Source organism: Mauremys mutica, chromosome 9 (assembly GCF_020497125.1).
Source record: "Mauremys mutica isolate MM-2020 ecotype Southern chromosome 9, ASM2049712v1, whole genome shotgun sequence".
In the NCBI taxonomy this organism is placed as follows: Eukaryota; Metazoa; Chordata; order Testudines; family Geoemydidae; genus Mauremys; species Mauremys mutica.
In genome coordinates, this window is record NC_059080.1 from 55,903,025 (window position 1) to 55,919,136 (window position 16,112).

General features: G+C 45.8%; 1 protein-coding gene across 3 annotated transcripts in view; it reads left to right on the top strand.

Moving 5' to 3' along the window:
- Positions 1–16,112, top strand: part of PPP2R3A (protein phosphatase 2 regulatory subunit B''alpha) — a 142,591-nt gene that overhangs the window by 124,920 nt on the left and 1,559 nt on the right. For all 3 annotated transcript variants that reach the window (XM_045031142.1, XM_045031143.1, XM_045031141.1), the window contains 2 exons: positions 1,801–1,919; positions 6,039–6,145. In XM_045031142.1, coding sequence (XP_044887077.1) covers positions 1,801–1,919; positions 6,039–6,145 — 226 coding nt within the window. The remainder of the gene's footprint in view (positions 1–1,800; positions 1,920–6,038; positions 6,146–16,112) is intronic.

Genomic DNA, 16,112 nt, shown 5'->3' on the forward strand with positions numbered 1-16,112 from the left:
ATGATGATCGCCTCATTTTAATCAACACAATGAGAGGAACAATGTAACATTTTGGACCATGCCGAAGAAAAGAACCTTACACCAAACAGCAGGGCAGAAGCCACATACATTGAGGGGACTGGATAATGTCCTTCTGCAAGATGATTGCCCAGCAAAACGTGTTTCTAAAGCACTAACTAAAACACAACAGAACTGTGCTCAGATTGAAAAGTAATGCTGGCCATTGTTTTTGGTTGGGATGAGTTTCATGAGTATATGTATGAGCAAAAATTGGTCAAGGTGGAACCTGTAGGAAGCCCTAGCACAAAAAACAGACTGCAAAGCACCATCTGGACTTAAGCCAATTATCCTGGAATTGCAAAAAATCAGTAAATGGGAAATACAGACCTGGTAAGGAGCTGTTTACAGCAATAGCCTGTCAATAAATATGACTCAAGTACTACCCATTACTGATGCTATCTGATAAGCTCCCACAGGAAACACAAAAATAGCCCAATCTTACTACAGCCTGAGGCAATAATTCTACTGGAAGAACCCAGATACCTCTAATCATAAAACCATATTAGGTCCAATTAAATGAAGTTGCTGCACATGCTGGCATGCTCTACAAGGGCCAGTGTGTCATGCAATATGGGGATTGTAGTGCTAACTATTTATTACATAGCACCTGTCCGGGTCTTGAGTAACATAAGAACACAGTCCAAGATGTGCTCTTTTAGGCAGGCATGAATGTTGTGTGAAATCTGCATGTAGGAAGAAGAATGCAAAACAACCACGGAAGCCATATGAGATGCCTCCTCGTCCTTGGTCCAAGCTAAACACAGATCTATTTGCTTGTCTAATAAATGGGCATTGGCAGCCTGAAAAAACAACACACGCTAGTGGTATTATCCTAAATTAGAAAAGACCTGTGCTAAATGGGTCCTGTCATGAATATAGGGGGAAGGGTAGCAACCTTTATGTATGCAGTAGCATAAAATCCCTCCAAGGCAGCTTTACTGGATTGCCTTACTTGTAAGGGGTTAAGCAGTTCAAATAATCTAGTTGGTACCTGACCAAAAGGACCATTGAGGAAAGAAGATACTTTCAAATTGTTTGTTGTTCTCTTTTGTTATTCCCTCTCCGGTGGCTAAAGCCAAGCAGGTACAATATCTCCTGAAAATATACCTGGAATAAGCCATCTAAAACCACAGGAATTGTAAGTAGGACAAGGAAATGCGTTAGGTTATCTTTTGTTTTGGCTTGTGAATGTTCCTATGCTACAGAGGTAGTTTCATTCCTGTTTTTGTAACTGTGAAGCTGAGCCCAGAGAAGAATCCTCTGTGTTTTAAATCTTTTTATTACCCGATAAAGTTACCTTCCATCCTGATTTTGCAGGTGTGATTCTTTTATTTTTTTTCTTAAAAGTTCTTCTTTTAAGAACCTGATTAATTTCAGTGTCCTGAAGACAAAGGGTCTGGGCTGTTCTCACATTGCTGAGGCAACTGGTTGGTTGGTATATTATTAACAAGCCTCCCTAGGAAAGGGGGTGGAGGGATGCCAAGTGACCCTTCCCTGAATTTTTGTGTAAATCACTTGGTGGTGGCAGCAATACTGTCCAAGGACAAGGGAAGGAATTTGTGCCTTGGGGATGTTTTAACCTAAGCTGGTAGAATATAAGCTTAGGGGGTCTTTCATGCAGGTCCCCACATCTGTACCCCAGAGTTCAGAGTGCGGGGGGAGGGGGGGCACGACCCTGACAGGTCATATCACTCACTAATTAAGAATGTGCTACTAAAATAACGTGTGCTCTTTCTGCAGGAAGGGTGATGCTGCGAGACCTGAAGAGATGCAGAATGGCTCATGTATTCTACAACACCTTCTTTAACTTGGAAAAGTACCTGGACAATGAACAGCGGGATCCCTTTGCAATACAGAAGGTATAAAGCAAGGTCTCCAAACATTGTTGCCCCAAAACTATTTTAAGGGACAGTGAAGTTTGGCTTGTTGTAGAGAAAAGCAGCAGATATGGAAAGAGGACGGAACTAAAACAGCGTGCTGTAGGAAACAAGTGCTGTATGATCATGAACAAGCACGATAGTGTCCAGCGGCTGGCTATAGCTCACAAGACCAATTCCCATTCCCGTCTGGCAGTGTATCCCCTAAGCAGTAGGCTGGGAACTGCTTCTCTACGGCCTTGAAGGCAGCCATGTTGGTCTTGTCCGATGCATCTTTTTGATGGGCACTCCATCCACCACACCCGTTCTCTGGCAACAGAGACAAAATGTAGCTCATTCATGTACAGCAGTGGTCACCATCCTGTCGATCGCAATCAACTTGTTGAGCCTGAGGCTCCCAGTCAATTGTGATTTCCGGTGGTGCAGCGGGTCTGCCACTAAGGCAGGCTCCCTGCCGCAGCCCCCCGCTGCTCCCAGAAGCAGCCAGCACAGCCTTGGGGGGCAGGCAGGGAGCCTGCCTTAGTGGCAGCCCCGCATGCTGCTTCTACCTGCAAGCACCACCCCCACAGCTCCCATTGGCGAATGGGAGTTTTGTGGATGGTGCCTGAGAAAGGGGCAGTACGCAGAGCCACGTGTCCCCCTTCCAGGGGCCGCAGAGGTGTGTTGGCCCCTTCCAGGAGTAGAGCCTGCCTTAATTTCACTGCACTGCCTGTGGTAAGTACTGCCCATCTGGAGGCCACACCCCCAGCCCTGAGCCCCCTTCCAGAACCAGTACCCCAAGCCCCTGCCCCAGCCCTGACCTCCCCTCCCAGAGCCAGCACCCCATACATCCTCCTGCACCACAACCCCTGCACCCTAGCTGCTCCCCCTCCTGCACCCAAACACCCTCCCAGAGCTTGCACCCCTCACAACTTCCTGCCCAGCCCAATGAAAGTGAGTGAGGGTTGAGGAGAGCAAGCAATGAAGAGAGGGGAGAATGGAATGAGTGGGGCAGGGCTTTGGGGAAGGGGCAGAGTAGATCCTGGGTTGCCCTTAAATTCAGAAAGTGATATTCTGTTCACTATCTTCATCAACGACTTAGATGTTGGCATAGAAAGTACGCTTATTAAATTTGCAGATGATACCAAACTGGGAGGGATTGCAACTGCTTTGGAGGACAGGGTCATAATTCAAAATGATCTGGACAAATTGGAGAAATGGTCTGAGGTAAACCAGATGAAGTTTAATAAAGACAAATGCAAAGTGCTCCACTTAGGAAGGAACAATCAGTTTCACACATACAGAATGGGAAGAGACTGTCTAGGAAGGAGTACGGCAGAAAGGGATTTAGGGGTTATGGTGGCCCACAAGCTAAATATGAGTCAACAGTGTGATGCTGTTGCAAAAAAAGCAAACGTGATTCTGGGATGCATTAACAGGTGTGTTGTGAGCAAGACACGAGAAGTCATTCTTCCGCTCTACTCTGCACTGGTTAGGCCTCAACTGGAGTATTGTGTCCAGTTCTGGGCACCGCATTTCAAGAAAGATGTGGAGAAATTGGAGAGGGTCCAGAGAAGAGCAACAAGAATGATTAAAGGTCTTGAGAACATGACCTACGAAGGAAGGCTGAAAGAATTGGGTTTGTTTAGTTTGGAAAAGAGAAGACTGAGAGGGGACATGATAGCAGTTTTCAGGTATCTAAAAGGGTGTCATCAGGAGGAGGGAGATAACTTGTTCACCTTAGCCTCTAAGGATAGAACAAGAAGCAATGGGCTTAAACTGCAGCAAGGGAGGTTTAGGTTGGACATTAGGGAAAAGTTCCTAACTGTCAGGGTGGTTAAACACTGGAATAAATTGCCTAGGGAGGTTGTGGAATCTCCATCTCTGGAGATATTTAAGAGTAGGTTAGATAAATGTCTATCAGGGATGGTCTAGACAGTATTTGGTCCTGCCATGAGGGCAGGGGACTGGACTCGATGACATCTCAAGGTCCCTTCCGGTCCTAGAGTCTATGAGTCTATCTTGAGCATAAAAAGGTTGGAGACCACTGATGTACAGGGTTTGGGTATAAGGGCCAGGTTCCAAGTGTTTGCCCTGCTCATTGCTGGCAGAGAGTTGGTTTGCTGGACTGACAGGCAAGCAGGTAGCCCTGCTCCTCACTGCATTCATTGTCTCCGCTGTCCACTTGTCTTTCGAGAATGCTCAGTATCAGCACCTTCTGAATTTTCTGCTATACTCAGCTTACATTTCCCCTAACTAAAAAAACAACAACAACCCTTTGGCAGGCAGATTGTAGCAACATGCCTACACAGTTCATTTTCAGATTTCTGCCACGGGTTGGGTTTCAGTTTACAGTATCTTGGTGTACATCATTGGTAGAAATTGTCAACCTTAAGAAAAAATGTTTTTGGAGGAGAGATAGGAGGGAGTCTTGTCTCTCAGTAACCCATTGGTCAAATAACCCCAAATTTGGATCCATAAAAACTAGGTTTATCAATTAATCGCCGTTAACTCAAGTGATTAACATAAAACTAAGTAACTAAATTTAAAAAATAATCCTGATTAGTCAGTTTTAATTGCACTGTTAAACAATAATAGAATACCACTTTAAATTATAAATGTTTGTGGATGTTTGTCTACATTTTCAAATATACTGATTTCAATTACAACAACAGAATACTAAGTGTACAGGACTCACTTTATAGTACAACAGTGCCATGTGAACGCCTACTCTCACTTTCAGGTGACACTGTAAATAAGAAGCAGGCAGCATTACCTCCCATAAATATAAACAAACTTGTTTGTCTTAGCGATTGGCTGAACAAGAAGTAGGACTGAGTGGACTTGTAGACGCTAAAATTTTACATTGTTTTCTTTGTGAGTGTAGTTATGTAACAAAAATATTAATTCTACATTTGTAAGTTGCACTTTCACCATAAAGAGATTGCACTACAGTACTTGTATGAGGTGAACTGAAAAATACTATTTATGTTGTTTGCTTTTTTACAATGCAAATATTTGTAATAACAAATATAAAGTGAGCACTGTACATGTTCTATTCTGTATTGTAATTGAAATCAACTTATTTGAAAATATAGAAAACATCCAAAAATTTATAAATACATTTAAATTGGTATTCTATTATTGTGTAACAGTGTGATTAAAACTGAGATTATTCACAACTATTTTTTTTAATTGTTTGACAGTCCTAGTAATAACCCCATCACACACACCCCAGGTGTACACCAAATGTCAAGGCAAGCCAAGTAACTGTGCAGAGTTTAGTTCACTTAGAGCTGTCCTTTAAACAGAAAGGGCTTCCTAACCTTAACTATGATAGAGCTGGTGCTTCCTCTAATCTAATGCAAGTGTTTGTTTTGGGCACGTCCTTATCAGTAAGACAGTCTAAATTCCTTCCCATCTGTGTTGTGTGTTTGCACAGCACCTCGCACAACCATCTGAAGGCAGTGCACACTCAGGAGGGAGAGGAATTGTGCCATAGTGACCCAGGACTTTGTTACTTCTAGGACCCACTGCTGAATTGCTACTTGGGGCCACCATTGTATGTTTCTTGAAAAGCTCAGCTGGGGTGAAAGGCATGGCCCAACTCATACATAGAGAGGAGTTCTCTGAGCATATTGCCCCTGTGCACCAAACTCTGCAAAAGCTGCGTGCTTGGTTGTGGGTGCAATTCAAAGGAGTGTCAACATTTTCTAAATCCTGGAATGCTCTGAGAACCAGTCACTAGGCAGAGTTCCCTTGCTCTTACAGTATGTCCTGCCAGAGCAGTTCAGGTTTGCAGTTATTCTTACTTGACATTTTTGGAATGTCATTGTTCAAGATGGGTGGCAAAGTATTCCATCTGTGTTCGAGATTTAAAGCCTAATACAAAACATATTTGTTTACTCGGGGCTTTGTTTAAAGAACTTGATGAGTACATAATTTAAACTTTGATTAAGAGACTAAACTTGGATTGAGTTGTTTTTCTTAAGGCATTTTCAAACCCCAACAGTAAGTGTTGCAGAAATGCACATGTTTGTAGATAGGTGAGAAGCTTTTGCAAAGCAAGTTTGTAGATCAGAAAGGACACTCCTATTTAATTTGCTTTTCTGATGTGTTTAGGATGTTGAAAATGATGGACCGGAGCCTTCAGACTGGGACAGATACGCTGCAGAGGAGTATGAGCTTCTTGTTGCTGAAGAATCTGGAAATGAGCAGTTACAAGAAGGGTAGGTGTTGACATTTGCGCAGCTATCTTACATTCAGTAATCCCACACATTTTGTATATTGAAAACTGCCTTAAACTAGGCTACAGAGGGAGAGAAGGGGAGCATTTGCTTACTTCAGATCAACAGGCAGATACCTAAAGCGAATGCTAGAAGGTAAAAAATAATCTTCATTGTTTGTTTCAGAATAAGATTATATGTGTATTAAAGTGCTAGTATAGAAATGCAAGCAGATAGAAAATGAGACCTTGAAGTATTACTAGAAGATGGCAGTTGTGATCTAAAGGGCATAATCAAAACCAGCTGGATGATTGTCAAAAGTGGAATGTCCGTCTAGATGAGTGACAGGGTGGGTGAGAGAATATATTTTATTGGACCAACTTCTGTAGGTGAAAGAGACAAGCTTTTGAGCTTCCACAGAGCTCTTCTCAGGTCTGGGAAATGTACTCCCGAGTGTCACCGCTAAATACAAGGTGGGAGAGATTGTTTAGCATAAGTAGTTAACATATATTATAAGACATTGGCTCTCAACCTTTCCAGGCTACTGTATCTCTTTCAGGAGTCTTATTCGTCTTGTGTACCCCCAAATTTTACCTCACTTACAAACTACTTGCTTGCAAAATCAGACATAAAATACAAAGTGTCACAGCACACAGTTACTGAAAAATTGCTTATTCTCTCCTTTTTACTATATAATTATAAAATAAATTAATTGGAATAGAAATATTGTACTTACATTTCAGTGTATGGTATATAGAGAAGTACAAACAAGTTACTGTATGAAATTTTAGTTTGTACTGACTTCACTTTTTATGTAGCCTGTTGTAAAACTAGGAAAATATCTAGATGAGTTGATATACACACACACACCCTCCTCCCGGAAGACCTCCACATAACCCTGGTTGAGAACCACTGTTTTAAGAGATCCATTCAAGGTGAAGTAGCCAATTAACACCTTTTTAGTCATAGGACAAAAAAGGGGGTTTGTGTGGGGGGGGGGGGTTGTTACAGACTGTTATAATAAACCATAAATCCAGTCTCTTTATTAAGACCATGATTTTTAGTATCTAGCAAAGTTATGAATTTAAGATCCTAGGCTCATCTTTTGAAGGTGTTGTGCAGTTTTCCTTTGGGGATGAGGACAAAGAATTCTTTCACAATAATACCACCCCCCACACACAACTATCACTGTCAGTCGTAAGAAAAAAGAACCATATGACTGGAGACCCCACAGTGGATGAAATCTCACACTTGATCATTGCATTGATTGCTTTGGGGGAAAAATTGACTGTGAAATCCTTAATCACCACATCCACCACAAGCTCTCCACTGTCGAGAGGACAACTCTATAGTTCCTGATACCTAACCACCAGATAGTGATCAAACAAACAAAGCGGGTGCCATTGTAGTGCTTAGCTGTGCCGACTACATTAATGAGGCCAACTGACAACTCTCCGACACCACTTACTGTAAAGAATTCAAAGAAGACCTCACACCACAGTTCACCCAGAAATGTAAGGATATCATCAAATCCTTCCCCAAACAACTTCAAGGGAATCACTAACCCCCATCCCCAAAGAACCCACACCAGCGATCTGCTACATACTTCCCAAGGGAACTCAGGCAGACTCATCATATCTGGCCATGGCATGCTTACTGAAAGAATGTCAGGACTTAGAAAAATCATCTTCAAACCACTCACCACACACAGGGTCAGCTTCCTCCAAGACAACTGACTTCATCCAGAAACTCTGCAACATTAACAACTCTTTCAGAACATCATCCTTCCCACTATGGATGTCACTTCCCTGTACACCAACATCCCTCACCATGATGGCATAGCTGCCTGCCTCAAATATCTATAAGACAATGGACAGCACTCAGATATCCACCCCAAATACATTGTATACTCATCCATTTCACCCTCACCCATAACAATTTAACACTCAACAACAAACACTTTGCCCAAATCATAGAAATAGCCATGGGTATTAGGATGGCTCCCCAATTATGCCTAACTCTTCCTGGACCACTTTGAGGAAGAATTTCTGGACAAATGCACCACAAAATCAATGATATACCTAAGATACTTCGATGATATTTTCACCTTCTTGACACGTGGCTTAAACTCCTTCATATAACTACTCCCACCACACCTTCAACAACCACCAGCCATCCATTAAACTCTCTCTGGAACACTCCCCCATTCGCATCAACTTCCTGGATACTGTGATCACCTTCAACAATGGAACCTTATAGCCAAGAAGTTTTCCAAGTAATACGGGTCATTCTGTGTCAGTGTCCTGTCCTTTTCATTATTTAGCACTCCAACTAGCTGTGTCTCATCTGCCAACTTTATCAGTGATTATTTTGTTTGCTTCCAGGTCATTGATAAAAAAATATTAAATAGTATAGGGTCGAGAACCAATCCCTGTGGGACGCCACTAGACACACACACATGCTTGATGATGATTCCTCTTTTACAATTACATTTCGAGACCTGTCCCAGTTTTTAATCCATTTAATGTGTGCTCTATATCAGTCTAATTTTTTAATCACAATGTCATGTGGTACCAAGTCAGCATCTTGCCCAGGAACAAATCATGCTGACAGGTTATCATTATCTGGGTCATCCCATTTACCCTTTTTCAGTTATGGTACATTAGCTTTCTTCTAGGCCTCTGGAACTTCCCCAGTGTCCCAAGATGTATTGAAAACAATATAATAGCACAAAGTATGGATTGGGCAGCTCTTTAAAACGCTTATAGGCAAATTATATGGACCTGCTAATTTAAAAATATCTATCTTTAATAAGCACTGTTTAATATCCTACTGAGTTATTTTTGGACTTGGTAAGTATTTCATCATCAGTTTTTTTCCAAAATATAGAACAGAAATATTTATTGAACATTTCAGCCTTTTCGACATTATTAGTGACAGTTCTGCCATTTTCATCTAGTAATGAACCAGTTTTGTTCCTTATATACTTGAAAAACTTTTTGTCCTGAACTCTGCTTTCCATAGTGTCCTTTTGCTTCCCTTATCAATTTTATACAATTCCTACTTTCTGATTTACATTCACTGCTATCCACTTCCCCATTTTTCCATTTGTTTTGTGTGTGTAAGGTGATTTTTTTGTTTGTTTTATGGCTGCTTTCACATCCCTTAACACCAGAACAAAGCGATTGATTCCAGGGTCAAACCAGCTCAAGTTCTTTATTCACTGGAGGGAAATTCTGTCTAAGACTGAATTCTTTAGTAGTGTGGTTACTCCTCGATCCAGCCATCTGTCCTAACAGCTCCTGCAACTGGAAATACTACCCTTGAGATGAAATATTGCTAACTGTCACTGAATCATCAGAAAACAGACCCACTCAATGTAATCATTGGCATGGTGAGGCACACTACCATATATCACCTACTCCATCATTCCTAGGCTCTGAAAGGTCATCCTTACTAATGTGATCTCAGCTCAAACCAATGCTATAGGTGGCCAACATTTGGAGAATAGAGGTGATGAAAAGTAACCTGCCTCCTTCATGAGAATACCCCCAAGGAGCCCCATTGTAGCAGACGAGTTAGTAATGCCTTCCAAAAGCAGGATGGGTGAGGAAATCTCTTATATAAATGTTTAGCACATCAAATTGCCCAAACTCAGCTCACTGTAGAAGCTGGCTTAAGAAAGTAGTGACTAAAAGTAGGGCCCTAGCTCCATGTAGTTGCCCTACAGCCCTCAAGTGAAGTCACACTCCACAGGTGTCTAGTGGAGGTTATACTAGCATGTCCAGAGGCTCTCAGCCTGGTTATATACACATGATTCCATTAACTCTGACAGGGTCTCCTCCTGAGCTTTGTTTAAGGTGTGACAAAGAAACATGTTGCTATTAACCCCAGAACCTTGAGAAAGGGCCAGTTCCTTCTACATAGCAAGGAACACTAAGGCAGGCAAACTTTTTGGCCCGAGGGTCACATCTGGGTATAGAAATTGTATGGTGGCCCATGAATGCTCACAAAATTTGTGTTGGGGTGCAGGTGGGGGGGTCTGGGGTGGGGCCAGAAATGATGCCTTCAGGGTCTGGGCTGGGAGGTGTCTGTGTGTGAGGGCAATGGATGCAGGCTCTGGGCTGGGGCTGAGAGGTTTGGGGTGCTCCAGACTGGGACCAAGGGGTTCAGAAGGCAGGAGGGCCATCAGGGCAGGGGCAGGGTGGGTCACAGGGTGATGGCTCTGGGCAGCACTTACCTCAGGCAGCTCCCAGAAGCAGCAGCATGTCCCCATCCTGGCACCTATGCGGAGGCGCAGCCAGGCATCTCTGCACACTGACCCATCTGCAGGCACCATCCCTGGCCAAGGGGAACTGCAAGGGCAGCATGCAGAGCAGAGCCCTCTGGCTACCCCTATGCATAGGAGCCTGAGTGGGGACCATGCCACTGCTTCTGGGAGCTGCACAGAGCAGCCCCCGACCCTGCTCCCCAGCTCGAGCACCAGAACAAGGCAAGCCCCAGACCCCGCGCCCCAGCAGGAGCTTTAAAATGGCTGGTGGGCCAGATGCGCCTGCAGACCATAGTTTGCCCACCCCTGGAGTAAGGACTATCCCTCTGTCTTTTGGTAGACAGAAACCAGCTCCCAAAAGGTGCTGGCTATTCTAGCAGGGTTAAGACATACATAGACTAGAGAGTATATTTCTTTTTGCTGATCCTCAGCCAGAGTTTGGAAGAGGTCAGATGTCTGCTGGATGGTGTGTATTGGCCCCTGTGAAGATGAGGCTCAGTGAGATGTGTAGGCAGGGATAAAGCAGGTGAGCTATGATCACTGGCAGGTTGTTAGCTTGTAAGCTCTTTGGGGCAGGGACTGTCTTTGTGCTCTGTATTTTTACAGTGTCTTTCCCCACTCTAGGGTAGATATGGGGACCCGCCTGAAAGCCTCCGAAGCTTATTTCTACCACCTTAGGTTAAAACCTGGTACGTTGCCACCACCCAGTGATTTAACAAGCAACAGGGGAAGGACCACTTGGAGTTCCTCTTCCCCCAATATATCCCCCCCAAGCCCTTACACCCCCTTCGCTGCAGAGGCTTGAGAATAATATCCTAACCAAGTGGTAACAAAGTGATCAAAGACCCAAACCCCTGGGTCTTTGGACAATGGAAAAATGTCAGGTTCTTAAAAAAAGAATTTTATTAAAAAGAAAATGTAAAAATCATCTCTGTAAAATCAGGATGGAAAATAACTTTGCAGGGTAATCAGATTCAAAGAGCCCAGATGAACCCCCTCTAGCCTTAGGTTCAAAGTTACAACAAAACAGGGATAAGCTTCCCTCTAGCAAAGGTAAAATTCACAAATTGAGAAAACAAAAGAAACTAATACACCCTGCCTGGCTATTACTTTGAAATATGAGAGCCTTGTTCAGAAAGATTTGGAGAACATGGATTGATGTCCGGTCCCTCTTAGTCCCAAGAGCGAACAACCCCAAAACAAAGAGCACAAACGAAAGTATCTTGTCCCCTTATTGGGCCTTTGGGTCAGGTGTCAGCCAGGTTACCTGAGCTTCTTAACCCTTTACAGGAAAAAGGATTTTGGTGCCTCTGGCCAGGAGAGGTTTTATAGTGTTGTATACAAGAGAGTTGTTACATTTCCCTTTAGAGTTATGACATGCCCCCCAAAATCACAGATAGTGCTGGACAGCTGGTGCCACATTGGCTGTGGTTTCTTCCTGGAGCTCTAGGAGAAAACGGAGTTAATAAGACACATGCACCTTTAGACATACTATTGATTATATAAAAACTAACACTATGTCCCACATTCCAAGAACAATTTTTAACCAGTTGATTCTGGGAAACTTTCACAGGAGAGTTCATCAGCCACTTTGTTAGAAGCTCCTGAAATGTGTTGTACAGTGAAACCCTGCTATAACGTGATGTTTGGGGTCCAAAAACTTCCATCACGCTAAATGCGGTGTCGCGGTATAGCGGGGTTTGTCAGTGGTCCCCAACGCGGTGCATTGATGTGCGCCGCCTAGTGCCCAACAGGGGAGAGAAGCCGTGGCCCCGCACCTGCCAGGGACAGAGAGCACCGGCATCCGCAGCCCCGGAGTTCTCTGTCCCCGGCAGGCGGGGAGCCACGGCTCCTCTTGAAGCCGGAGAGAAGCTGCGGCCCCGCACCTGCCGGGAACAGAGAGCACTGACATCTGCAGCCCCGGAGAAGCTGGAGAGAAGCTGCGGCCCCACTCCTGCTGGGGACAGAGAGCACCGGCGCCCGCAGCCTTGGAGTTCTCTGTCCCCAGCAGGTGCGGGGCTGCAGCTTCTCTCCCCGCCATGGTGTTGGGGACCATTGGTACAGTACCGACGCCATACTGTATTATACCTTAAAGGGGAGCCAACCTGTGATCGCGTGATATGTGATTTTGTGTTATGGCGGGGCGCGTTATTGCGAGGTTTGACTGTATATCAAAATCAAAATCTTGGAGAGCTAAACTCCACCGAAGAAGTTTTTTGTTATTATTTCCCTTGGCGGTATGAAGCCACTTTAGCTCAGCATGGTCAGTTTGTTGTTGGAAACGCCGTCCCCAAAAGTATGGGAGAAGCTTTTCCAGCACATACCCAATGGTTTAGCATTCCTTTTTGCTGATTGACCAGTGGCTTTCTCAGACAGTTTCTTGCTGAGAAACACGACAGGGTGGAATTCTTGATCTGGTTCTTCTTGCATTAAAACTGCTCCCACACCATGCTCAGACGCATCTGTGGTTACTAGGAACGGTTTGTCAAAGTCTGGGGCCCTTAGCACAGGGTAAGACATGAGTGTCGCTTTAAGCTGATTAAAGGCCTTCTGACACACTTCAGTCCACTGAACTGCATTTGGCTGTTTCTTTTTGGTTAGGTCTGTCAGTGGGGCAGCGATTTGGCTGTAGTGAGGTACAAATCACCTGTAATATCCAGCCAAGCCTAAGAACGATTGGACCCGTTTCTTTGACTTTGGGACAGGCCACTTTTGGATAGCATCCACTTTGGCCTGTAGTTATGATAGTCTCACATGCTGGGGCTCCTGGTCCATGACTGGGGCTCCTAGATGCTAAATAATAACAACCAGGGCTGGCTTTAGGAAGTGCGGGGCCTGATTCAGCAGGGCCCCGGCAGGGATGACTCACCCGGAGGCGCTCAGGGTCTTCGGTCCGGATCTTCCGCGGCACTGAAGGACCTGCCGCCGAAGACCCGGTAGGGTACCGCCTGGTGAGTACATCCCCCTGCACCTCATCCAACCCCCACCCATGTCCTGCCCCCCTCAGAAACCGCAACCCATCAACCCCCCCGCTCCTTGTCCTCTGACGACTCCTTCCCAAGACTCCCCACCCCCTACCCAACTTGCCCTGCTCCCTGTCTCCTGACTGCCCCGACCCCATCCCCTGACCACCCCAACAGACCCCCGGAACTCCCACGCCTACCCAACCCCCATCCTGTTCCCCCATCCCGTTCCCCGTCCCCTGACTGCCCCCACAAACCTCTGCCTGATCCAACCCCCACCACCCACTCCCTGTCCCTGCCTTATCCAACCCCTTCCTCCCCACAGCCCCAGTCTCTTACCATGCCGCTTACCCCCACTGGAGCCGTGCCACCCAGCCAGAGTCGGGGCCGGGCCAGAGCCACGACGCGGGGCTGGAGCCAGACTGGGCCACGCCAGGCCTCCCTGGAGCCCTCCTCACCCCCCCCCACCCCAGCTTACCTGCCGCTGCTTGTTTCCAGGCTTCCCGCGCGAACATCTGATTCGTGGGAAGCAGGGGAGGGGGAGGAGAAGGGGGGCAGAGCGTTCAAGGGGAGGAGGGGGAAGTGAGCTGGGGCCGGGGGCGGGGCAGACAGCTGCCGGAGCTTGGGAACCAGCTCCAGCTCACCACTGGGTGCGGGCCCTCTTAGGCACAGGGCCCGATTTGGGGAAAATCGGCCTAAAGCTGGCCCTGATAATAACAACTTGAACATCAAGGGGCAGCATCTTGTACTGGGATGGTTGCTGACCAGTATGAACCTGAGGTACTTCCTGTGCTTCTGCCTGGTCAAGATGTGGCAGTGTGTATCTCACAGGGTAAGTGCTGTGAACCAGGCCCAATGGTTTGGAGTGAAAAATACATCCCTAAAAGACTCCAGGCACATTTTTACACTTTTGTAATTATGTTTCATTTGTAGAGATCCAGAGTGAGGTGTGGGCCAGCATTTTTCTTGGGGTTTAGACAATTGCACACCTAGTTCTGGTAAAGTCAAAACCTCCTCTTTCACCAATCTCCCCTAAGAAAGATCCCTGAAAAGGGGGAGGTAGAAGGGAGGTTGGGATCTGTCCTGGCCCCAAACTGCAGAGCATAGACCTGCTTGGTCCAAGAAGATAGCTTGCCATGCTTGGAAATGGTGGCACAGAGTTTGAGAAGGCATAGCTTCCAATGTTGTTCTTTGAGGCTTTCCTCCAGAGGTCAAAGCAGCTGAACTGGAGGAAGAACTGTGCTGAGATCTACATTATTACCCTTATGACCTCAACTTCCAATCTCAATCTACATCTCAATCAGTGGATGGCTGAAGGCCAACTTGAAGCTGGGCTGTTTCTAAGTACATGATAGTCCTAGAGCAAGCAACCTAAGCTGTTGTGTGTGCCACAATCAGCTCCTCCAATACCTCAACTGCTTATGAATTAAAATGGTCAGACCCCTCACAGTGGCCAGCCAGAGCCTTGGCCTGAGCTTCAGCAGAAATTCCAGAATGGCATAGCCAGGCCAGTCTATCAAGGAAAGCAGCAGCAGCGAGAGCTCTCACCGTGGCATGCCAGATTTCAAAGAATGCCTTGAGTGAGTGTTGCTAGCCCTTCCTTAAACATTTTAGCTTTTGAACTGAACTGTGAATGACACGACTTTCATCCAGAGCAGACAGCCCTATGGCCTCAAGGTTTCTTGACTCTGCCAGGCAGATGAAGAGGAAGTGGACACTACCTACCTTGGAACTCAGAGGGGGAGCTGGCAGAAGAGATTAAGTCCCTCCCTCAGTCCCTGATACAAAGCATCTGGCTTCTGGGGGAAAGACACAACCAAGGCGAGCTCCTCCAGCCGGCTCCAGTGAGCCCTCGCATACTGGAAGGACAGTTCTTTTGAATTTCTCAGACAGCAGAGCTTATGAGACATTTTTGGGAGGGCAGCCTAGCATGTCACCCTTCTGATGATCATCTCTCAGAACACGCAAGGGAAGGAGAAGAGGCCATGCGTTTGTTAGCTCAGAGAAGGGCAGGGGATGGACTGAAGTTTTTCTATCCTCTTCATCCCTCTCCCAGTGAGTGCAGGGGATTCCAGAAAGGAAAGCCAAAGTACTTAGCAGGTGCTTTCCCTTGCTGTTTTATAGAAGATTTGGATGTTCCCCTTGGAGATCTTACTCTTTTTCCTATCCTTTGCAGACGGTTCAGCCAAGTGTGAGATAGGACCAGTGACCCCAGTGAAGGCACATGGGGCAGGGTTGGTAGCCCTGAGAGGCTGACAGGTGCATGCGACTCCCATGGGGTTTCTGTGCCAGCTGAGTTACTAATGGGATGATCAGCACAGGAAGTGTTGAATGCCATCCTCTTAGTTCCATGTCATCAAGCGTGACACGAAGGCACTATCCAGTGGTGCCATACACAGTGCGGAACAACATGCAGGCAGCCCTGTGGTTGCTGCCAAAATATCTCTGTTCTAAGATTTCCTCAGTGGCAGGGATTGCTTCTGGTACTGAAGGGACCCAAGATCATGGGGAGAATTTAAACTGCATGACACCCTGGGCTATTTTAAAGAGGATGCAGAAACTTCAGGCAGAGCCTCCAAGGACTCAAAGGAGTCTCCTTATCGGTAGGACTAGGAAGATCTGATGGCGCTCCTCCTGCTAACCATGATACTGACCATCCTGACCATAAATCAACTCTACCATAGCTCCTCCTTTTAGAACTAAGGGACTTTTAACAGCCACTGAGCTCTAATACTAG